At 39.4% G+C, this 18,109-nt stretch overlaps 1 protein-coding gene across 1 annotated transcript; it reads right to left on the bottom strand.

The window, feature by feature from the left end:
* Positions 1-3,728: 3,728 nt before the first annotated feature.
* On the bottom strand, positions 3,729-16,210 carry PSMB2 (proteasome subunit beta 2). The gene is made up of 6 exons (XM_026085996.1): positions 16,029-16,210; positions 14,109-14,231; positions 13,416-13,486; positions 6,442-6,604; positions 4,897-4,946; positions 3,729-3,956 (listed from the first exon to the last, which is right to left on the bottom strand). The coding sequence occupies exons 1-6, from the start codon at positions 16,117-16,119 to the stop codon at positions 3,849-3,851; spliced, it is 606 nt and encodes a 201-aa protein (XP_025941781.1). The 5' UTR covers positions 16,120-16,210; the 3' UTR covers positions 3,729-3,848.
* Positions 16,211-18,109: the final 1,899 nt, after the last annotated feature.

The raw sequence follows: 18,109 nt of genomic DNA, 5'->3' as shown, positions 1-18,109 counted from the left end.
GGTTTACAYGGAAAAACTGTGGCCCTGTACAAGGCATTTCACCTGTCCAAGGCTGCAGCTTTTCTTTGTTTTAAAGAACTGAATGAGGTTGCAGATTTCTTGGATCAGAGAGATCTCTGGAAAACACATGTACTGCTGAATCAATCAGGGGTGCTCTCCCCCATCGGCAGCCCTACGCAATGGCTGAGTACAGCAGCAGACAGAGTTGTTTTATCTTCCAGCAATGGAAAACAAATGCCCTTTTCCCCAGTACCAATCCCATAACAGGACAAACCACCAAACTGGAGTTTTTACTTACATTCTCCAGCTATTTCAATTTTTAATTGCTTGTCTTAAGCTGTTGTCTATGCTCAGCTGTCACTGCCCATCCCATGCCTGCAAAACTTTATTACTCAAGAAGGCTTCTAGCCACTTTAGTCATTTTTAAGACTGCAGGACAGTCCTGATGTATTACAAATTTCTGCTACATAGTTATGCCCATCAGCTGCCCGCAAGCACTGACGACCACCTGTGTTATTATGCTTCTAATATGTATAAAGCTACACAAGGAAATGTAGTTTTTTTTCTTCCACAAAAAGATATAATTAACACCAAGGAAAAAGAAAAGCTTCTCCCTGTGTAAACTGCCCCTCTAAGGTCCACTGATACAAGCCAACTGCTTGTACAAGCCGTACAAGCCACTACTTTTAGTTTAGGCCAGGCCTACAAGTGCTGCACCTACATGAGATGCTTCTTTCAGCAAAGCACTCCTAATGTCAACATGGCCTAAGGCACACAGGCTCTGTTCCCTTGTAAACTGATCTTATAGCAAACTCTAAGCTCTTGAAGAGATGAGCTGGTGCAATGATCTGTTACATGCACACAGTGCTCAGGAAAAGACCATCTTTAAACAGGAAACCTAAAACGAGAAAAAGTGCCTTGTTAACTCTTTAGGCCCTGAGGCTTTAGTAGTAAAACATATGGTCAGAATTACTAGCCAAAGCAAAGCAGAACAGCTCACTGTGGATACAACAATAACTCAGGAATACTTTGTTAAAAGCATGATTTTATATATATATGAAGAACCAAAAACTTGTATTATTAAAAAGCACTATTCTTTGCAGTAATCTATTCTTTCAGAGAAGATTTCTTATGAAGACACATGCAGTGCTAAATGTAGATGCTTTTCAAATGGAATGGTGGATTCTTTTTAAAAAGTATTCCTAGATTCTAGGTAAAATACAGTTTCCAAATGCTTCAGGGCTAAAACTAAAGCAGTTACTGAAAATGAGGTTTTCTTTTCCATAAGGAACTGAAATAGGAAGACTCAAACACTTTTTAAACAGATCATATATTACACTCAGAAAAATCACAAAGTCTAGAGTCTCTGTGAATCTAAAGATCAACACTAGAGACCTTTAAAACGATCCACAAAGTTATCTGGCAAGAGTATTATATCTCTCCATGTAAAGTGTAAATTCTGGAAAGAAAAGTCCCCAAAAGATAAACCACTTCATTAGACGCTAAAGAACATCCTTATGTCCTGGGCCAGTTCTTTTGTTCTATTGCTTTGCAATAAATGTCTGTATTTATTCATTTCTAGAGGTTGCTGCTCTGTTAGCTTCTGATGCAGCCCCTTACATCTTTCACTCAATGGTGGATTCAGAGCCTGGTTCTTGCCCTCAGGCAGAACATATGTTCCACTCCAACCTGAATCCAACACGGGTGTTTGCAATGGAATAATTGTTTTATGTTTATTAATCACCTGCATGCAAATAGGTGTCAATAAAAACTCCAGGCAGATCCTCTGCCAGACTAACATGATCTAATAGCACCACGCCCCAGTTTTGGGGTCTGTGAAACAAAGAATACCTCCAATAAGGAGACATTACTACTTTGATATGCAGTGGCAAAAATATCACATCAACTTAGCCACTCTGCAATGACTTTGAAAAGAGAGACAAGAAACCTGCAAAAACATTCAAGATCAGTGGTAAAATAAATTAGAGATGCTGCACATTAAACTAAACAAAATACATTAACGCAACATGAAGGGGTGAGATTTCAATCACAGAAGAACTAGAACACTCAAAGATAAGATTTTACTTATGTTAAATGTGACCTGCCAAGAGAAAATACTTGGGATTTCCTTTCTTATAAGTAAGAAGTTGAAAAGGTTTTCAGAAGACAGTTCATTTTAGTAAAATGTTTGTTATATGCCATTGGCTTTAAATAAAAGCCACTGCAGCCATGACTACAATAAAAACAGCTGATAATTAAATTCACTCTGGAAAGAATTAAAAACTACAAAGCCTGATGGGGCTTGAGTTCAAAATTAGATTTAAGTAAGGCCAGTCTTAAGGAGCAGGATCGGTTAAGGCATTGGAGCCACAAGTTTCTCCGGTGACACTGAGCAAGTCTCAATCTCTTAATCCAGTTCACACACCCTGTAAAATGGGAATACTTGTTTTTTACATTGGCAGCTTTTGGGGAAGAGACTAATATTCATTATCCATTGAAGTGTATGGAGCTTTTGCCACTACCTTCAGCAGAGGCAGGATTTCAGAGTAAGCCTACATACGGCACAGAGAAGTGGTTCCTCAGCCACATTTGGAGTCTCACCTCTACTGTAAATAAAAATAGAAATATCCTGAAAATGCACTACAGAGCAAGACCAAAAAAGTTTTGACAAACCAAGACAGTTGGTCTCAGTTACTTACCTTTCCCAACCATGAGAACTTAGATGTTAAAACATGCAGCACAAAGTAATAGAGTCTGCACATAATCTCATACACATCCATCTTTGTTTCCAGGATATATATAAACTTTTTCAAACCTGAAGTAAGCAACCGAACAGAACATTTCAAACAGTTAACTTATTCAGGCAGCAGTCCCTGAATGGAAACTCACCTTAAAAAGATCACTTATAGGCAGAGACCAAGTATGAGCTGCACAACGACAATTACTTGAGGCCGTTCTGTGACTTTAATTTTTATACGGAAGCATCATCTAAACCCTAGAAAGACTGGTGATTATTCTCATAGAAAGAAAAAAGCTCTAGCTAGCTGAAATTAATCCAAAGACTTATGAAAAATGCTGGAATTATTTCTCATTGAATTTCCTTCATGTACTTCTGAATGTACAGACATGTTGATTAAGAAAAATCATGATTGATGAATCCGTTTCTATTTGAAATATTTAATGCAGCTATGAGACAATTTTGCCAGCAGAAGGAGAATATTCTTTCCCAGTAATAGAACTATTACCAGATGAGTTAAAAATATGACACTATAGTATTTTAAATCTCATTCTATTTCTTGAAAATAGTCTTTCACCTTTCACTTGCATTAGCTTGAAGCTAACAAAACCAAACTAACAGCCTTTGAAAACTAGATTTCTATAAAGCAAACAGTGGTGAAGTCTTTGGAAGTATTCAATAGATGCCAGTATGTTTACTATGAAATGYTTTTGCCCTCTGTTTATTGACCTTTAATACTGAATTGTGAAAGTGGATGACAGCAAATCATCTTCTAGAAAATACAGTACCAGTTTCCCTATACATAAGGAAACTTTAGGCAGAAAGATTTTAATGAGTAAAATAAAAAATCTTTATACAAAGTCTCAGAATAGCAGAGAAAGAATATGCAGCCTGAATGTGCAGCCATTAACAATGTATCAAGTTTCATCCTCATTGTGAATGATTTACTTAAATACTTTTGGGAGAGATCAGTGGAATGAAAAGATAAGACTGGCTATATAAATGTCAATCTTTATTTGATATCCCAGTGCAGTACATGACTTGTGTGCTTCAAATGAATAGAAAAATCTGAAAGTGAACAAAAAAGACCACTGAAGAAAGATCTCAGGGGTTAGGACATCGCTTTTGGAAGGGGTATATTGTCCACTTCATGGATGCCATCTTTGTCAATGAACCGCACATTGAAAGAAGGCAGATTCAGGATGAAGCGTTTCTGAAGCTGTTCAACAAAAGACAAAAGAGATGAGATACATTCAAAGCTTAAATAAAAGAGCATAATTTAAGGGATATGCTGTTGCACATCAAAAAAATTCTCGTTTAACTTTTCATCCTGGTTGTTCCTAGTATCTCAGGTCACCAAAACTAGTGTTTTTCACTGCTCAGGAATCTATTACTACAAGAAGTTTTTGTTTTCGGTCATAAGATTATCCTTGTTAGACCAGCCTGGCTAGGCTAGAGATGCAAAATACACAAAGCCTGTTAACATGGAAGGCATTTAAGGAGCAGGAAGGCTAGAGTGGGCTACAACTTAGGTCACAAAGTGTGTATTTCAAAAAGATGTCAAATAGAATCTCTTATATAATACTTCTTTTCAAGATTTCCCTAGCTGTTTCTTCCCAACTATATTCAATTCAATTCTGTCTCTTGAAGACTGCAATAGATTTTTTTTCTACAATGAAAGACTTGCAGTCTGAGAGGATATATTTATGCTAAAATGGATCAGCTTCCTAAGRTCAAATCTCTGTCTCAGATATTCCTTCACAAGCTGGAAGAGAAATGTGCTTAAAAGTATGTACTAGTTACGGACATGTAACACAAGTAACAGAAGGATGCTTGCATTATGTTCAGAAACAACATAAAACAAAAAGTCAAAGACTGTCTGTATCAATATTATGCTAAGCATGGAAGAAGCAGAAGTAAAGAAAAGCAATTAAGCTTAAAGTTTACATTCTGGAGGACATGAACCACGCTAAGACAATGCAAGTGCCCACAAATCCTTTTCCTCAGTAGCTATTCCACATCTGGCCAATGTGTATTTATTACCCCTTCTGGCAAAGACAGGAAAAAATGCAACAAGAGGAACAGGAAAAATATCAGCAAATGAATGCAAACAAACATTCCTTTCTCAAGATCACACAGGCTTAAGTTTGGCAACTCACCTCCTCTAGACATTTCTTTAGGAGCTCTACAGCTTCCTCACGTGTGATACCTGAAAGAGAAAACATCCACAGATTGCTTTAATTAGAGGCCATCTCTCTCAACAGAAACTTTATTAAATTTAAACAACTTTTCAGCTGAGCACCAAAAACTCTCCTTCTCAGCTCACAGAAAACACTTTCCAGATGTACTGAGGATGCCCTGCACTGAAGCGCTCACGCTGCAACAAGCCATTGAGAATCGATTTGTTACACTGAATGGGAAGCATGACGGAATTTTGCCTCCCATGGCCAGGGACTGGGCTTCGGAGAAGTCCAGCCGTCTCTCTCTTCTCGAGTTTATTACAGTTTTAAATCAGCTCCATCTGTCCACAGCCGGCTGCAAGTCAGTGAAAGTAGGCGGAGATTGGTTTTAGTGCTACATTCCCTGCTGGGTATTAGTTTTAATAATGGGAAAGGCACGTGTGTGATGCCCCTGCTATTCTCACAYATTAGGATAAAACCCAGCACTCTATAGGGATGGCGAGCCATGACAACATATTGTAGTTCATTAATTTTCTCCTTTCACAAAGAATAGGGAAAATGGAGCAGTATCATTTTCAAAGGACATGAGAAATGGCAAAAAAAATCCAAGCTCTGTGGATCACATGCAACTTGTTTCTAGAGGGGTTTTTTTGTTCTACACCTGCACTCACTGTTTAGGCAGAAGAACTCCCATTAGAATAAAACTGCCAGTTTATGGTTGGATTTGTTGCAGGAGAGAGATAAAAGTACTACTAACTGAATAGCTGTGCTACCCAACTTTGCACGCAGCAAGGAGTAAACTAGTTTTATAGCTGAACCCAAAGATGTCAGATTAACAATATTCCCAGCTTCGTACATCTCCTCATCTGTAAATGGGGATTATTCTCTGGCAATATAAGAACTGAATTATGATTCAAAAATTAAGACTTTAGACACCTACTGACACATACAAGAATTATGATCAACAGTTACCATGTGCGTAAAACTAAAACAAACCAACCAATCTTGATCAACAACACTTCAGAGGACTGAGATAATCTTGCTCGGAAAGAATGTATTTTCACTTGTATGTTTTTAATATATCAAAAATCAAGGCAGTCCAAGATACAGATCTGAGACTATGCTCTGAAGATTGATACTTTGGGAAAATGTGTGTCATAACTTTATGTTCCTCTGCTTGTCTATTGGTTATCAAAATGCTATTTATTAAACACAGACTACTAGCAGCTAATGGTCCAAGAAAGCCTAGTCATGTTTTAGAATAAATGAAACTTTAGTCTGTTATGCTTTAAACAGGAAAACACTTTAAAGGGTTGTCTAGTTTCACATTACCATTTCAGCAAAAACAGAAGGCAATCTTTAATGTTACATTTTTAGTCTAGCAAAAAGTCAAGTTCAAGTCTGTAATACTGCAGCAATTGTACTGGACTGTCTGACTCAGCAAATGTCAAACTCAGATTTTTAAACCTTTAATTTACTAACCAGTAGGAGGAGAATTCTTTCTTCTCCACAGGCTTCACTTACTTGGCTTGTAATAGCGGTCAAGGATGCTGAGGGTAAGGAATGCACCATATCCATGTGCTGCAAAAGGAGCTTTAGCCAGAGCCGCAAGATAATCCATGTAATAAAGGGCAGGACCTTCATGGTCGTCGTAGCCAGCCAAGAGAAGGTTGACATGGTAAGGGGTCTGCAAACAGAAACCACGTTTTCATTAAGGCAGCCACACCCAAATCCTTGAATCTTAATTCCCCATGCTATGTACAGAAGAGCAACATAGTTGATTTAAAAATTTTGCCGCAAATGCTACTAGTAACTATATCAATACTGTCTGCAGTAGAGTTTGATCTCTGAATTGAAAAACAGATTAGGCCTTTCGGTAATACTATGGACTGCAAGAAGCAAAACTGCAAACTCTCTCTGATTCTCCTGTAACCTATGTTTTTAAACAGCTGTCATGGCACATTCAAATCTAAAGAAGAAAATTTGAATTAAAACATTTTCACACCAGAGTTTCATCTCAACACAAACCCCATGGATTTTTTGCTATCAACATGGGAACACAATGTGACCATTTTACAGTTTACAAAAACTTCTTTGTTAACTGAATATGCTGTTTCCTCAGTCACACTGCAGGTAACCATAGACCATTTTAGCATGCATGAAAACTTACATACAGTGTGAACAGTTGTATACAATATTAGGCTGTCTTTTTAATCGGCAGTTAGACTTTTATTGCATGTACCAAATTTAGTCTTTAATATTAGGCTGAAGTGATCAGATGAATAAGGAAAAGCTAGGGAATTTGTTTATTTCCATTCAAAACAGACAACTACTTAGGTATGGCAACATTATGATAGCAATAGCTTTTATTTTTGGTTGAAAGCTTTTTCCTTAAACTAGAAGTTAAAGCAGACTTAATTTCTATCTTCTCTGGTTCTTCTTTATGATTTCAGAAACAACCTATTAAAGAAGACCAGGAAATAACTACATTTTAGCCAAAAAGACCACCCAACTGCATTAGTGTTACCATGCCGTTTTATTGCGCTGTACTTGAAAGTTTAGCCATTCCTTGGTAGTTTGCTTCATGTTTTAGGCAGTTCTTTCTTCATATTGTATTCTATCATAATGAACAAAGCAGGTGTCCCTCTACCTCCTCTTCCCAGATTTGTATGTAAGATGAGGCATACACATGATAAACTATTTTTAAATTTAGGCTCAGAAGAAGAATCTGGAATTACATACATTTTCTAAAACTGCTTTTATATACTCTCCATTACAATGAACACAACCGAATATTTAAGACAGCTTTCAGCACTTGTAACACACATTTAAGTGCGTAATTCACTTTGGGGAGTGAAGTCCATAACTTGGTCAAAAAGTCTCTTCAAATGACACTTAAAATAGACACCAAAATTGTGCAGATCACCTTGTCTGTCTACAACACCTATTTACTACCAGAATTCATGCTCACCAAATTTGTTCCTGTGTTGTAAATTCAAGGTCAGCATCTAAGGCAACATCCAGGCTACATTCTGCAGTGCTGCTGAGCCAAGAAGGATTTCTAGAAACTTGAAAATTGTGCAAGTTTTCCTATATGAGAACTGAAGAAATTTAACTCCATCAACCTCCCACCATTTTAAGCACTATGGTTTTTGGAGCAAAAGACAACTGTCCATTATAGAAAAATGCTACTCCACTGACTGTTCCCATAATACCAGATGTTGTGCAGCAAGAGTCTTAAAGCTTTCAGCTCAGTGTTTCCATTTAGCTAACTACATTTTTAGCCAGAAAAAATCCTGCAAAATGAGTCAAAATTTACCACAAAGGTAACTTTATAAAAGCCTTAGACAAAAGCTCTTTTCCAAGCATGTAGAAGTTAAGGTCTTGAATTCCTAACTCCAGTCATTCATAACACAGGTAGAAATAGAAGCAAACAGTGGAAGGAAAATTTTCACTGCATCTCAACATGGGACTAACATCTCTATGTTGGGACTGGGATCTTCTTGTACACTTCAATCCTTTCAGTCTTGTTTACTCAACATGACTCAGTTCAAACTGTCATACGCTGACTTATCAACCCCAAATTCAATCAGGATGCAGTAAGATGCAAATATTTGCTTAGTATTACATTGAACTTTAATAACTGGACAGTCCTCCATTTCAAATTCAGCCTTGGATTTTACAAGTAAATCCATGCCAAGAGTTTAAGGCTCTTTTAAAGAGTGCTGTGATTACAAAGGTCTACCAAATAGGTTGGTTGGCTAACACTTCAGGAGAAATTCAAAACAGCAGTTTTCTGCTAACTTAACCTTGGTGTTGGAGGCAATATTTTTCATCCAAAGTAGCTTTACACTTCATGCTGTTTGATTTAAAATAACTACAGTGATTAAGAGATGTGTGAAATTCTTCAGAATTTACAGCTGAAGAGAACAGTTGTGATAAATACACTAAAACACCAAGATCAGCAACGGGAGGCTGGGCGGTGACAAGCAGCGGTGTGACATCTGGCGGAAGCCAAAGTCACAGCAAGGGGGAGAGAGGTGGGCGTGAGGAAGCATCCTGCCAAGCGTGGACAAGGAGAGAGGAACTGACAATCTTTGGATTCAGGCCAGACCCTCTCACCTATAATTAAACATAGCATCACAACAAGAAGCTGCACTAGAGAGGGTTTGGGGGAGGGGGAAGTTATTTTGGTTCCCCCCAACCACCCCAATAATTGCTGCAACTTAATATGCTAAAGGTACCAAGCTTGGCACTTGCATTACCAGCAGGTGAATCATCTAGGAGGCAGGAGAAGGCAAMAGTGGAAGAGGAAGCACAGCATCACTACCTCATGCAGAAGCCAGCTGGTACCAAAGCAGTTTCCAGGTTAGCCTCAATTGCAACAAATGAATGGAAMCCAATAAAGATTTTTTTTAAACACTGAACAGAAGGGTAAGATCTGTGTTTCAGAAAAAAAGCACAAAACTTCTAAAAACACATGCAGACTATTCAGCAGAAAAGAGCACAGTAATGTAATGACCTCAAAGTTACAAGCCCAGGGTCATTACACTTTATACTTTGCACCACAAGAAACTGAGGGATAGACTTACAAGAAACTCATCAAGTCATCCCTAAGACATCATAGTACCATTTTATTAGCCTCTTACAGGACAACTGCTCCTTGCTGGCCTTGCATGTTTAACCCAATCATTATCATTTAAATATTACAACTTACATGCCTCCCAGGACAGTTCCAAAGCCCCCTTTCTACACTCTAGAACATGACAGTATTTTTCCAGAACAAATTCAACTCTTATGGTGGATATTTATATGTAATCCTATCAAAAAACATACATGCCATGAGAGAGCTACAAAAGAAGGTAAATTCTTCCTGCTAAGAAGAAGGGATTGTATAACATGATTGATTGCCAAAAAAGGGACCTGGACTACCTGATCCATGAGGTTTGTCCCAGTCTTGACATACATTTAGAAACTCAGAACTGCACTTGTTGTGTCTGACAGAAGAAGCTTTACYGGCCTAAAACATAAAACCCAAAGTTTAGCACAACTAGAATTGATCAAGTCAGCTGCACTAGAAGTCTGAACTCTCCAGTTCAAGGAAAACCAACACAGGACTCACATTCGCCTAGTACTGAAGGTGATGTCCACAGAAGAGGGAAAGGCAGAGARCTGTAACATCACTATTTTCTTGTTGTTAATCATCTCCCATGTGAAAAGAAGCAAACATTTTCTTGAACTTGCAATCCATTTATGCTCTGGCAACAGCTCCACATTTGCATGCTTTGTTAAAGCTGTGGCCATATTGTAATTCGAATGGTTTCAAGATTTATTGACTTAAATATAATAAGGCATCTGTGCCATGTTACATCAGCTAGTTAACACAGTATTTGTTTTCTCCATTAATTTTGCATGCTAATCCAAAGACCTGTTTCTACCCAGCAAATAAAGCTGACAAATGAAACCCCTGGCTGTCCAATAGCAAAAACTCACTCCTGTGCTTATTAATTACTAACATTTGAAGAAATTCAACCCTCCTCAATGGTATGAAGCATGTTTCAAACTGGGAAACAAAACATTATTAAAAAGTCACAYGCTACAAGGTAAAGACAGAAAGCTATCACTGCTAAACACTGCTGACTGCTGAAAATACAAACAACTACACTGTAGAACCTTACATTTGTGCCGGATCATCTATAAATGCAAACGAAATCAAACCAGCTAACAGGGAGGAACCGAGACAGTGGTTAAKAGTGAAGAACAAGCTCTGTTTTGGGCTGGGCTGTGACAACTGTTTAATGCCCCAAACCCTTTTGTTTCGGTATTAGTCACTCCCCTACATACCTTCTAGCCCTCCATAACAGAATAAGAGTTTTACATGGTGAAATGTCAATACTCCAACAAGCTAAGCATCTTTTCCCCACCAAATTCTCTACTTCTAAACTATTTCCTCCTCCTAACAGAGGATGTTACCTTGCCTTTTATTTTATCATCCACATAATTAAATCAATAGTCTCCTGGAACCCTGTATACAATTTAAATAGATACAGAGAGCTACTGTTAATTTGCTTGATATTAGGATTATAATACATACAAAACTTAAAAATTCAAGGAARAGTCTTCTGATGGCAAGGTTTGTAGCATCAAATTCGAAATCCTGCAAACAAATCATGAAGTCTATGTTTAAAGAAAAAAGACTTCTCCCTACAGTATAGAGATCACTGTAGTGTGACAGTAGTGTCAAAGTGCACCATTTGCTCTAGGGCATTGCCATCTGCAACAGCACAACATTTTGTCTCCGGTAAATAAACACATCTGCCTTTGCCAGTGTCCTCCCCACTGTGCTGCCCATCTGGAGCAGGTGAGCTGGAAGGCAAGCATGGGCTCAGGAAGGAGGGGAGGTGCAGAGAGGATCGGGGCTCAAGGGACATGGCACATAGAGGAAGACGACAGTGCCACATCATGTCACATCCTGCTAGCCAGGTTTGCCAAAAAGCTTATTGATTATGACTCTCGTTAGTGATATTTTTAATCTTACATAAGAAAAGGCTGCCTGTGCTCAAGTGGGCAGGACATTCAAAGTCAGCCTCACCTACACCATATGTGCAGGTTATGAGACCATGAGACAAGCCATCAGTGTCAGGCAGCGAGGGGCATCTAGGCAATGCACAGGCACCCAGCGGTATTGCTCCTTCAGCATCGACCAGAGAAATGGCACAGAATTCCATGCAAAACACACACAGGCCTTTCAAATCACATCTGAATAAAAGTTAAAGCAAGCAGCATTGCTACCCTTTAAGGAACTACCATCTACCAACCATTTTTAATCCACTTAATTTGCTGAAGTTGTATTTAAACCAGAAGAGCATTTCATAAGAGACTGAGTCAGAATCYTGCACTGACTGAGTTCTTCTACTGACTTGCTCTACAAACTTTAGTAACTCAAAAACTCTATCTTCAGTTGTCACCCATGTCTGAAATGAGAATAGTGATCTTGGATTGTTCCTGTGGATGACAAGTTCTTCAAGAAGGGATTGGGCCTCACTCTACATGTTTAATTCTCAACAATACAGCTCTGATGATGGTAAGCGCTATCCTATAACAAATGGCATCATTTCAAGCCTGTGAAGGATACTATTGGAATAGCATAACTCATCTCGTTTCCTATCCCTGACAGATTTGTTCAACTTCAATATCCTCTTTGCTCCCATTGCTCTTGTTTATATAATGTGTTGGGCAGAGGGCTAATGAAATGCTCCCTAACCTTGGATCTTTAAGTGTCAGTTTGTTTTTCCATGACATCTTTCAGCTGAAAACAGAGCATTTTACAAAAAGAATTAAGCCTTTTCTCCCTGGGAGATAAGTTTTATTTAACCATATGTTATAACCATTTATCAAATGCCCAAATCAACCATTTGGAAAGCAGAGGTCCGGRGACACCAATTTATGTAGAGCCAAGAAAGATGAAAGACACACACAGACATCTTGACTTCCACGCTAGGCTTCAAAGGGTATCCCAGCAAAGCAGCTGGATGATGATTAATGAGATGCATTTATTAACAATACTTTGAAAAAAACACCATGAAAAAAATCAGTAATTGCAGTTTGGTAACTTGAAAACAACTCCAACTCCATTTTGATACTTATTGAAAGCTCCATGTTGCTGTTTACAAAAGGGACTTGTTTTGCTAAGTACATCAAGCAGCTTTGCTCTATTAGATCATTTTGAGAAATGGATTCAGTGCATTTGCATGAAAAATGACCACCTTATCTCAATGTTAAAGATGCTTAATTCACTTAGCTGTCTGCAGTATTTGTGACTATTGCTTATTGGGCCCAAAGGTGGAATTTTAAGACTACAGTTCTATTAGTTACTGTTAACTGATGTGATAACTGTTTTTTGAATAAACAAATCAATTTTTAATAAAGCACACTCTTTCAGCAAAGTGAAGTCATCACTGAAGACAAGCCACCTTTTTATCAGATTCCATCACTTGAAAAATAGAAGTTCTCCCCCCAAAAGCCACAGTAATCAGGTAGCCAGATCTCATACTAAATTTCAGTTTTCACATTGCAGATTTTTAGAGCAATCAATATTGGCAAGGTACTTGTCGAGACAGGGTATATAAACCTTCTTTAAGCTAGTATCCTTGGCTGAAACTCTCCTTTTCCTTTGCTCTATTCTCCCTTTGCATTGCTTCTATCTGCTTTGTTTCAAATAGATAGATAAAAATATAAATGAACACTTAGAGCATCAAAGCAGCCACCTGAAGAAACTAATCAGACCTTCGCATCCCAGGTCAAATAAAATAAGCAAGCAAAATAAAAATATTTTGACAAGTAATATTTTACTGCAAATTTTTACAGATGTAACTGTAGACAGCTTTAAGCGAACTGCTCTTATTTATACAAAAGAATACTACTAACTTGCTAAGAACTGAGAAAAAACTGGACAGTCATATGCTTCAAACGGTCAAAATCTTTCAGATGCTACTTACTCGACTCCGAAGATAATCAGCTAGGTTTCTGCGCGTAAAATTTGCAGCTGCAGTAGGAGACAATTCATAACCTGGTGAAGAAATGCATAAATTTTTGATAACAGTGCAAATCCATATTCACATTTCACTTTGACTTGCCATTCCTATTTTGAAATAACAATATATTTAATGACAACATGCTATTTCATTTAATTTGTCTAATTCCAGTCTATTCTGGAAAGTACACTATAACAACCTGCACAAAAAGGGCACTCAAAGTTCAGGCAGCTCATGTCTATATAGACCATTAAAATGGACAATTTCAGAAAAGTAAAATATTACACCTGTAGCCTGAATTTTTCATTCAAGTGTATGAGAAAAACTCATAACAGTTGTCATGCAATGGACATATTAAGAGAAATATTTTACTAACATACCTATTACCATGTCATTCATCCATATTACAAAGAGGTTAGAAGGGATTTGGATAAACCTGTTGGTTTATTCTATATGTTCAAACTTATTCCAATCCCCACTTCTTCATCCTGCCTTCATTACCACCTTTCCTTGACAATCCAAAAACATAGAAATCCTTAAAACTAGACAAACTTTGAAAAACAGCACTTTCTACTAACATTCAACTGCAAACTACACCTATCATTAACTCTGTATCTCCAAGCCCTCAGTCAGCAACACTTCTCGTCCTTCACTCACCATTTCTCATTTTGTAGAGTTGAACATTTTTCTGGATATATTCTGCAAACTGTACAGTGTCTCCAGCCTCCCCAACACACAGGAGTAAGATCTTTTCACTCATTTTAAACATTTTGTCATGGTCTAGGCAAAGAAGAAAAACAACATCAAAAGCTATGGTCATGAAAAGAATAAGTTATTTCACCAATATCATAAGACATCACAATTTCTTTTAGAAGCATTAACTTAAAAGACTTTGGTAACTCTGTTACATCCTGGAATGCTACCCAAAAAGTCTTCCTGAGTAAACCTGAACATTCAATTTCTCACAATTAATTAGTGGTGTAGCACATAAGACTCTTGTTAAACATATCACCAATAGAAACAAAGATGAAATGCATTAAGTGCTCTTCTCAGGAAGGGAGACATTCCAGGAATACATGATCTCACTTATACTGAAATGACGACTAAAATGTCAGAGTATTTTGTTCAGACAAAATTTAATACTACACATGATGCATTCCTGGTTCACAAATAAGGACTTTGTTTGGTAACTACTTTATTTTATCGGAATATATTGCATTATAAGCAAATCTCATTTAGTACAAAGCTAGAAGATATCAACACATTAAGCAAAAACAATCCTAAGAAATACAATATCAAATTTCATGTCAGAACAATCCCCTCCTCCTGCTATCCAGAACTGTGTTTCAAATATGAGCAATATGGATGAATGCGACTAAAATATTTTTGCTTGTCATTGGTTGCCAATATTTGACTATTCTTATTTTTTTAAGTAAGAAAAAGCAAACATCTGAATATTGATTACAAATTACAAAACAGCCCATTGAAGTATTCTGGAAATAACGAAGGGTAAACTAAAATTTTTCACTTRTAATTACAGTTTTAAAACTCGTCTGTGTGTATTTGCAGGAATCCAAGTTGCCTAACAACAATGCTAGATGACAATTCTGTGATCATTTTAAGACTCCAATTTTGTTTAGTTAAAGCAAACTACTGCTCAGGTGAGACACAAACAAGAATTCAAATAGCTGTTGGTGCAAAAGGAAGACAGCTTCTCAATATTGAAGCTAGGTCTAGGGAACAAACTCTAAATCTCCATATCTGAACTCACTTTCCATTTACTAAGTGCTGAATAATCTCAGTTGCAAGACATTTGGAATGCCACAATTCTTTAATAGGATTTAAAGAGTTAAAGCATCTAAAAACTGTATAGAAGTTGCATGTCTGGAGAGTTCAGTGTCTGCTTTTGAGACTGATCAGTCTTTGCAACCTACTTAGAGTTTGAAGCAAATATTAGTAAATACCAATATTCTATACTAATACCTAAAGTTTGTTGGTTTTTTTTTTCCTCCAAAGACAAATAAAACCTAGATGTAAGTACATTTTCCTGAAAGATAATCAACAAAGCTATTTAGCACCAATCACATTAGTTTACAAAACCTATTGCTTAAAGAGGTCACATATGCATTTTGTATGTGCTGATGTGCTTCACAGTTATTTTTCTAACACTACTCCAGTTGATTTGGACAGACTTGAAAAGAAACGTATTATTCAGGCAGCAGCACTACTAGCTATAACGTTACTGATTTTATATAAAGTTTATCGATAGTGTAGCRTACGTTAAAAAAAAAAGAGCTCCTAAAAACATTGTATTTAAATTAAAAAGGCCATTTTACTTCGTAAACAAGGCTTCTAGCCCACATTATTGCAACAGCGGGTAGAAAAAACTCATTTGGGATTAATTCGAAGGTATGAGAAACCCCTAGATTTTTCCCTCAGGTAAAGAAAGCGCAAGATGCTGCAGTTTGGCTCGTACATCTTGTGCGCCGCTATCTACTGTTACACGAAGGGGTTAACTTCCCTGTGGCTTCTTCTTTCAATATTCCCCTTTCTCCAGGCCCCCGCCTCGCCCCTCACCGTGCTTCATCTGCAGGATGCTGGAGGCCGCCACCGTGTCGGCGGCCACCAGGACGTAGTCGGGGCCCTGGATGCCGATGAGGTACTCCATGGCCGGCCGCGCTCCGCCGTCCCCCCCGCGCCGGGCCTCGCCGTGACACAGCGAAGCGCCGCTCCCCGCCGCCGCCTCCTCCTCCTCCTCCTCCTCGTCGCGCCGCCCCCGTTCGCGCGCATGCGCGGGGCGCGCGGCGATGACGCCACCGCCGCCGGATCTCGCGAGAGCCGCGCCCCGCGCGGTGTGTGKGGGGGGAGGGGGAGGGTCACGTGGCTCAGGGCAGCGCGCGCTGTCTGAGGCGGGCGGGGAGGGCGGCGGCAGCTCTCACGTCGCCGTGAGGCGGCTCAAACGCAGGCAGCGCCGGTTCCCCCCTTTTCATAACTCTCTTCGCTAATCACGAGCCCTGCCCTAACGAGCCTAGCCGGGGGCGGCGGCCGTGGGAAGGGGCGGCCGGTCTGTCAGCGCCTGGAGGGCATGAGGGRTTGCTGGGCTCCCCCGGAGCAGGCAGCCGGCCCGGCCCACTGCTGGCTGTGCTCTGGGGGGTGASGGCGGTTTCAGGCAAACCCACCCCCCTGTCATACAGATGTCTTGGGGTTTTGGTGTGGGACAAAAATCTTTCCAATCTGGGTCTTTGGCCCTGTTTCTGGCCTAAATATACCTTGCTTGCAATTAAAGAGCACAAATCCAAGGAAAAGTCTTAAAGCAGATACATAGAAAATGAGAAATGTGATAACTGCACATCCCACTTCTGCCCTACACACTTTGCGAAATAACACCAAACCGATTTGGCTGTCTCTGCCACAACGGATGGCTAGATTTGCTTTCTATTGAAGTTCTGTGGAGGTCCAAAAGGAAAGAAAAAAAATATATAAAGCCTGCTTGTCAAGCAACTGTTCCTTAGGCACAAATTCTTTTGGAAATAAATGATTGGCACTCCTGCAGCCACTGATCTGTGTAGTCAAAGGGAACTGAACTGTGAAGAGAGACAGTGAAATCCTTCCAGGAACGGTGGAGTGATTTGTCTGCTGCCCATCTCTGTGTGTCAGAAGTAGCCAGCCATGCCAGCTGCGCGCGGAGCCAAGCCCCGGGCCGCCGCACGAGGCTCCCTGCCGCTCCTGCTGTGCTCTGCGGCAGGTAACTGCACGTGCAGATCCAGCCTGTCCCGTCCAGAGTCTCTCCTGCCGCCCTGGATGTCATCCCGAGCCAGGATCCCCCGCAGTCAAAGGGGCAGGCTGGAAAGCTTGACTCACTGAGTCAATAAAGGGTTTTTTTCTGACTGACGTGTCCATGCCAGCCACCAAGGGAAAACTCCTGAATTCTGAGCTTCAGAAGTGTCTGATGATTTTCATGTTAGTTGATGGCTTCAGAAGTCATCCATGAGCTCAGATAAAGGCCTTGGACGGTGTTAATTCCATCACCCGGCTGGACAGGAGTTCAGACAGCTGCTGAACAGCAAATGCTATTCTCTGCTATTCCTTTATTTCTTCTTTTTTCCCCACTCTCGATCTACTTAAATTTCTTGGGAAAAATTGTCTTCTCTTAGGTGGCTGTGCAGCACCCAGAAGCTTCCAGGTGTGACCACAATGTAGATAATTAATTACAAGAGAAACAAAGCAAATGCCCTGGTTGACTGGACACTGTCTAACTGCAGGCACCATCCTGACGAGCAGAGTAACTCCAACTGGCACTTGGTTTATTGATTAGACTCTGTCCCTGCCTGAGCCCCAACTAATACGTTCACTAAGTGCAGCTCCACAAAGACGCGGCACCACGTTAATGAAAGGGCCCACTGAAGCATTACAAACCCTGTGGCAGTCACCGTAAAGGATGCAGCCCCAGGAAATAAAACTTTGGATGCTACAGCACATGGCAAATGCCCAACTGCACCTATACCAAGAAAGTCACTGTGTAATTATGAGAACTGGGCATAACCTTTGTGTGGTTTAAAAAATACTAAACATGCCAAAAAGCAACAGCAAATTGTCTTTAGGAAACAGTATAAATGAGTGTAAGCAGCAAATTCACCATTTTGACTGTTTTCCAATTG

Source organism: Apteryx rowi, unplaced genomic scaffold, assembly GCF_003343035.1.
Source record: "Apteryx rowi isolate R43461 unplaced genomic scaffold, aptRow1 scaffold_68, whole genome shotgun sequence".
In the NCBI taxonomy this organism is placed as follows: domain Eukaryota; kingdom Metazoa; phylum Chordata; class Aves; order Apterygiformes; family Apterygidae; genus Apteryx; species Apteryx rowi.
The sequence above is the reverse complement of the archived record's forward strand: the minus strand, read 5'-3'. Positions and strand labels throughout refer to the sequence as shown.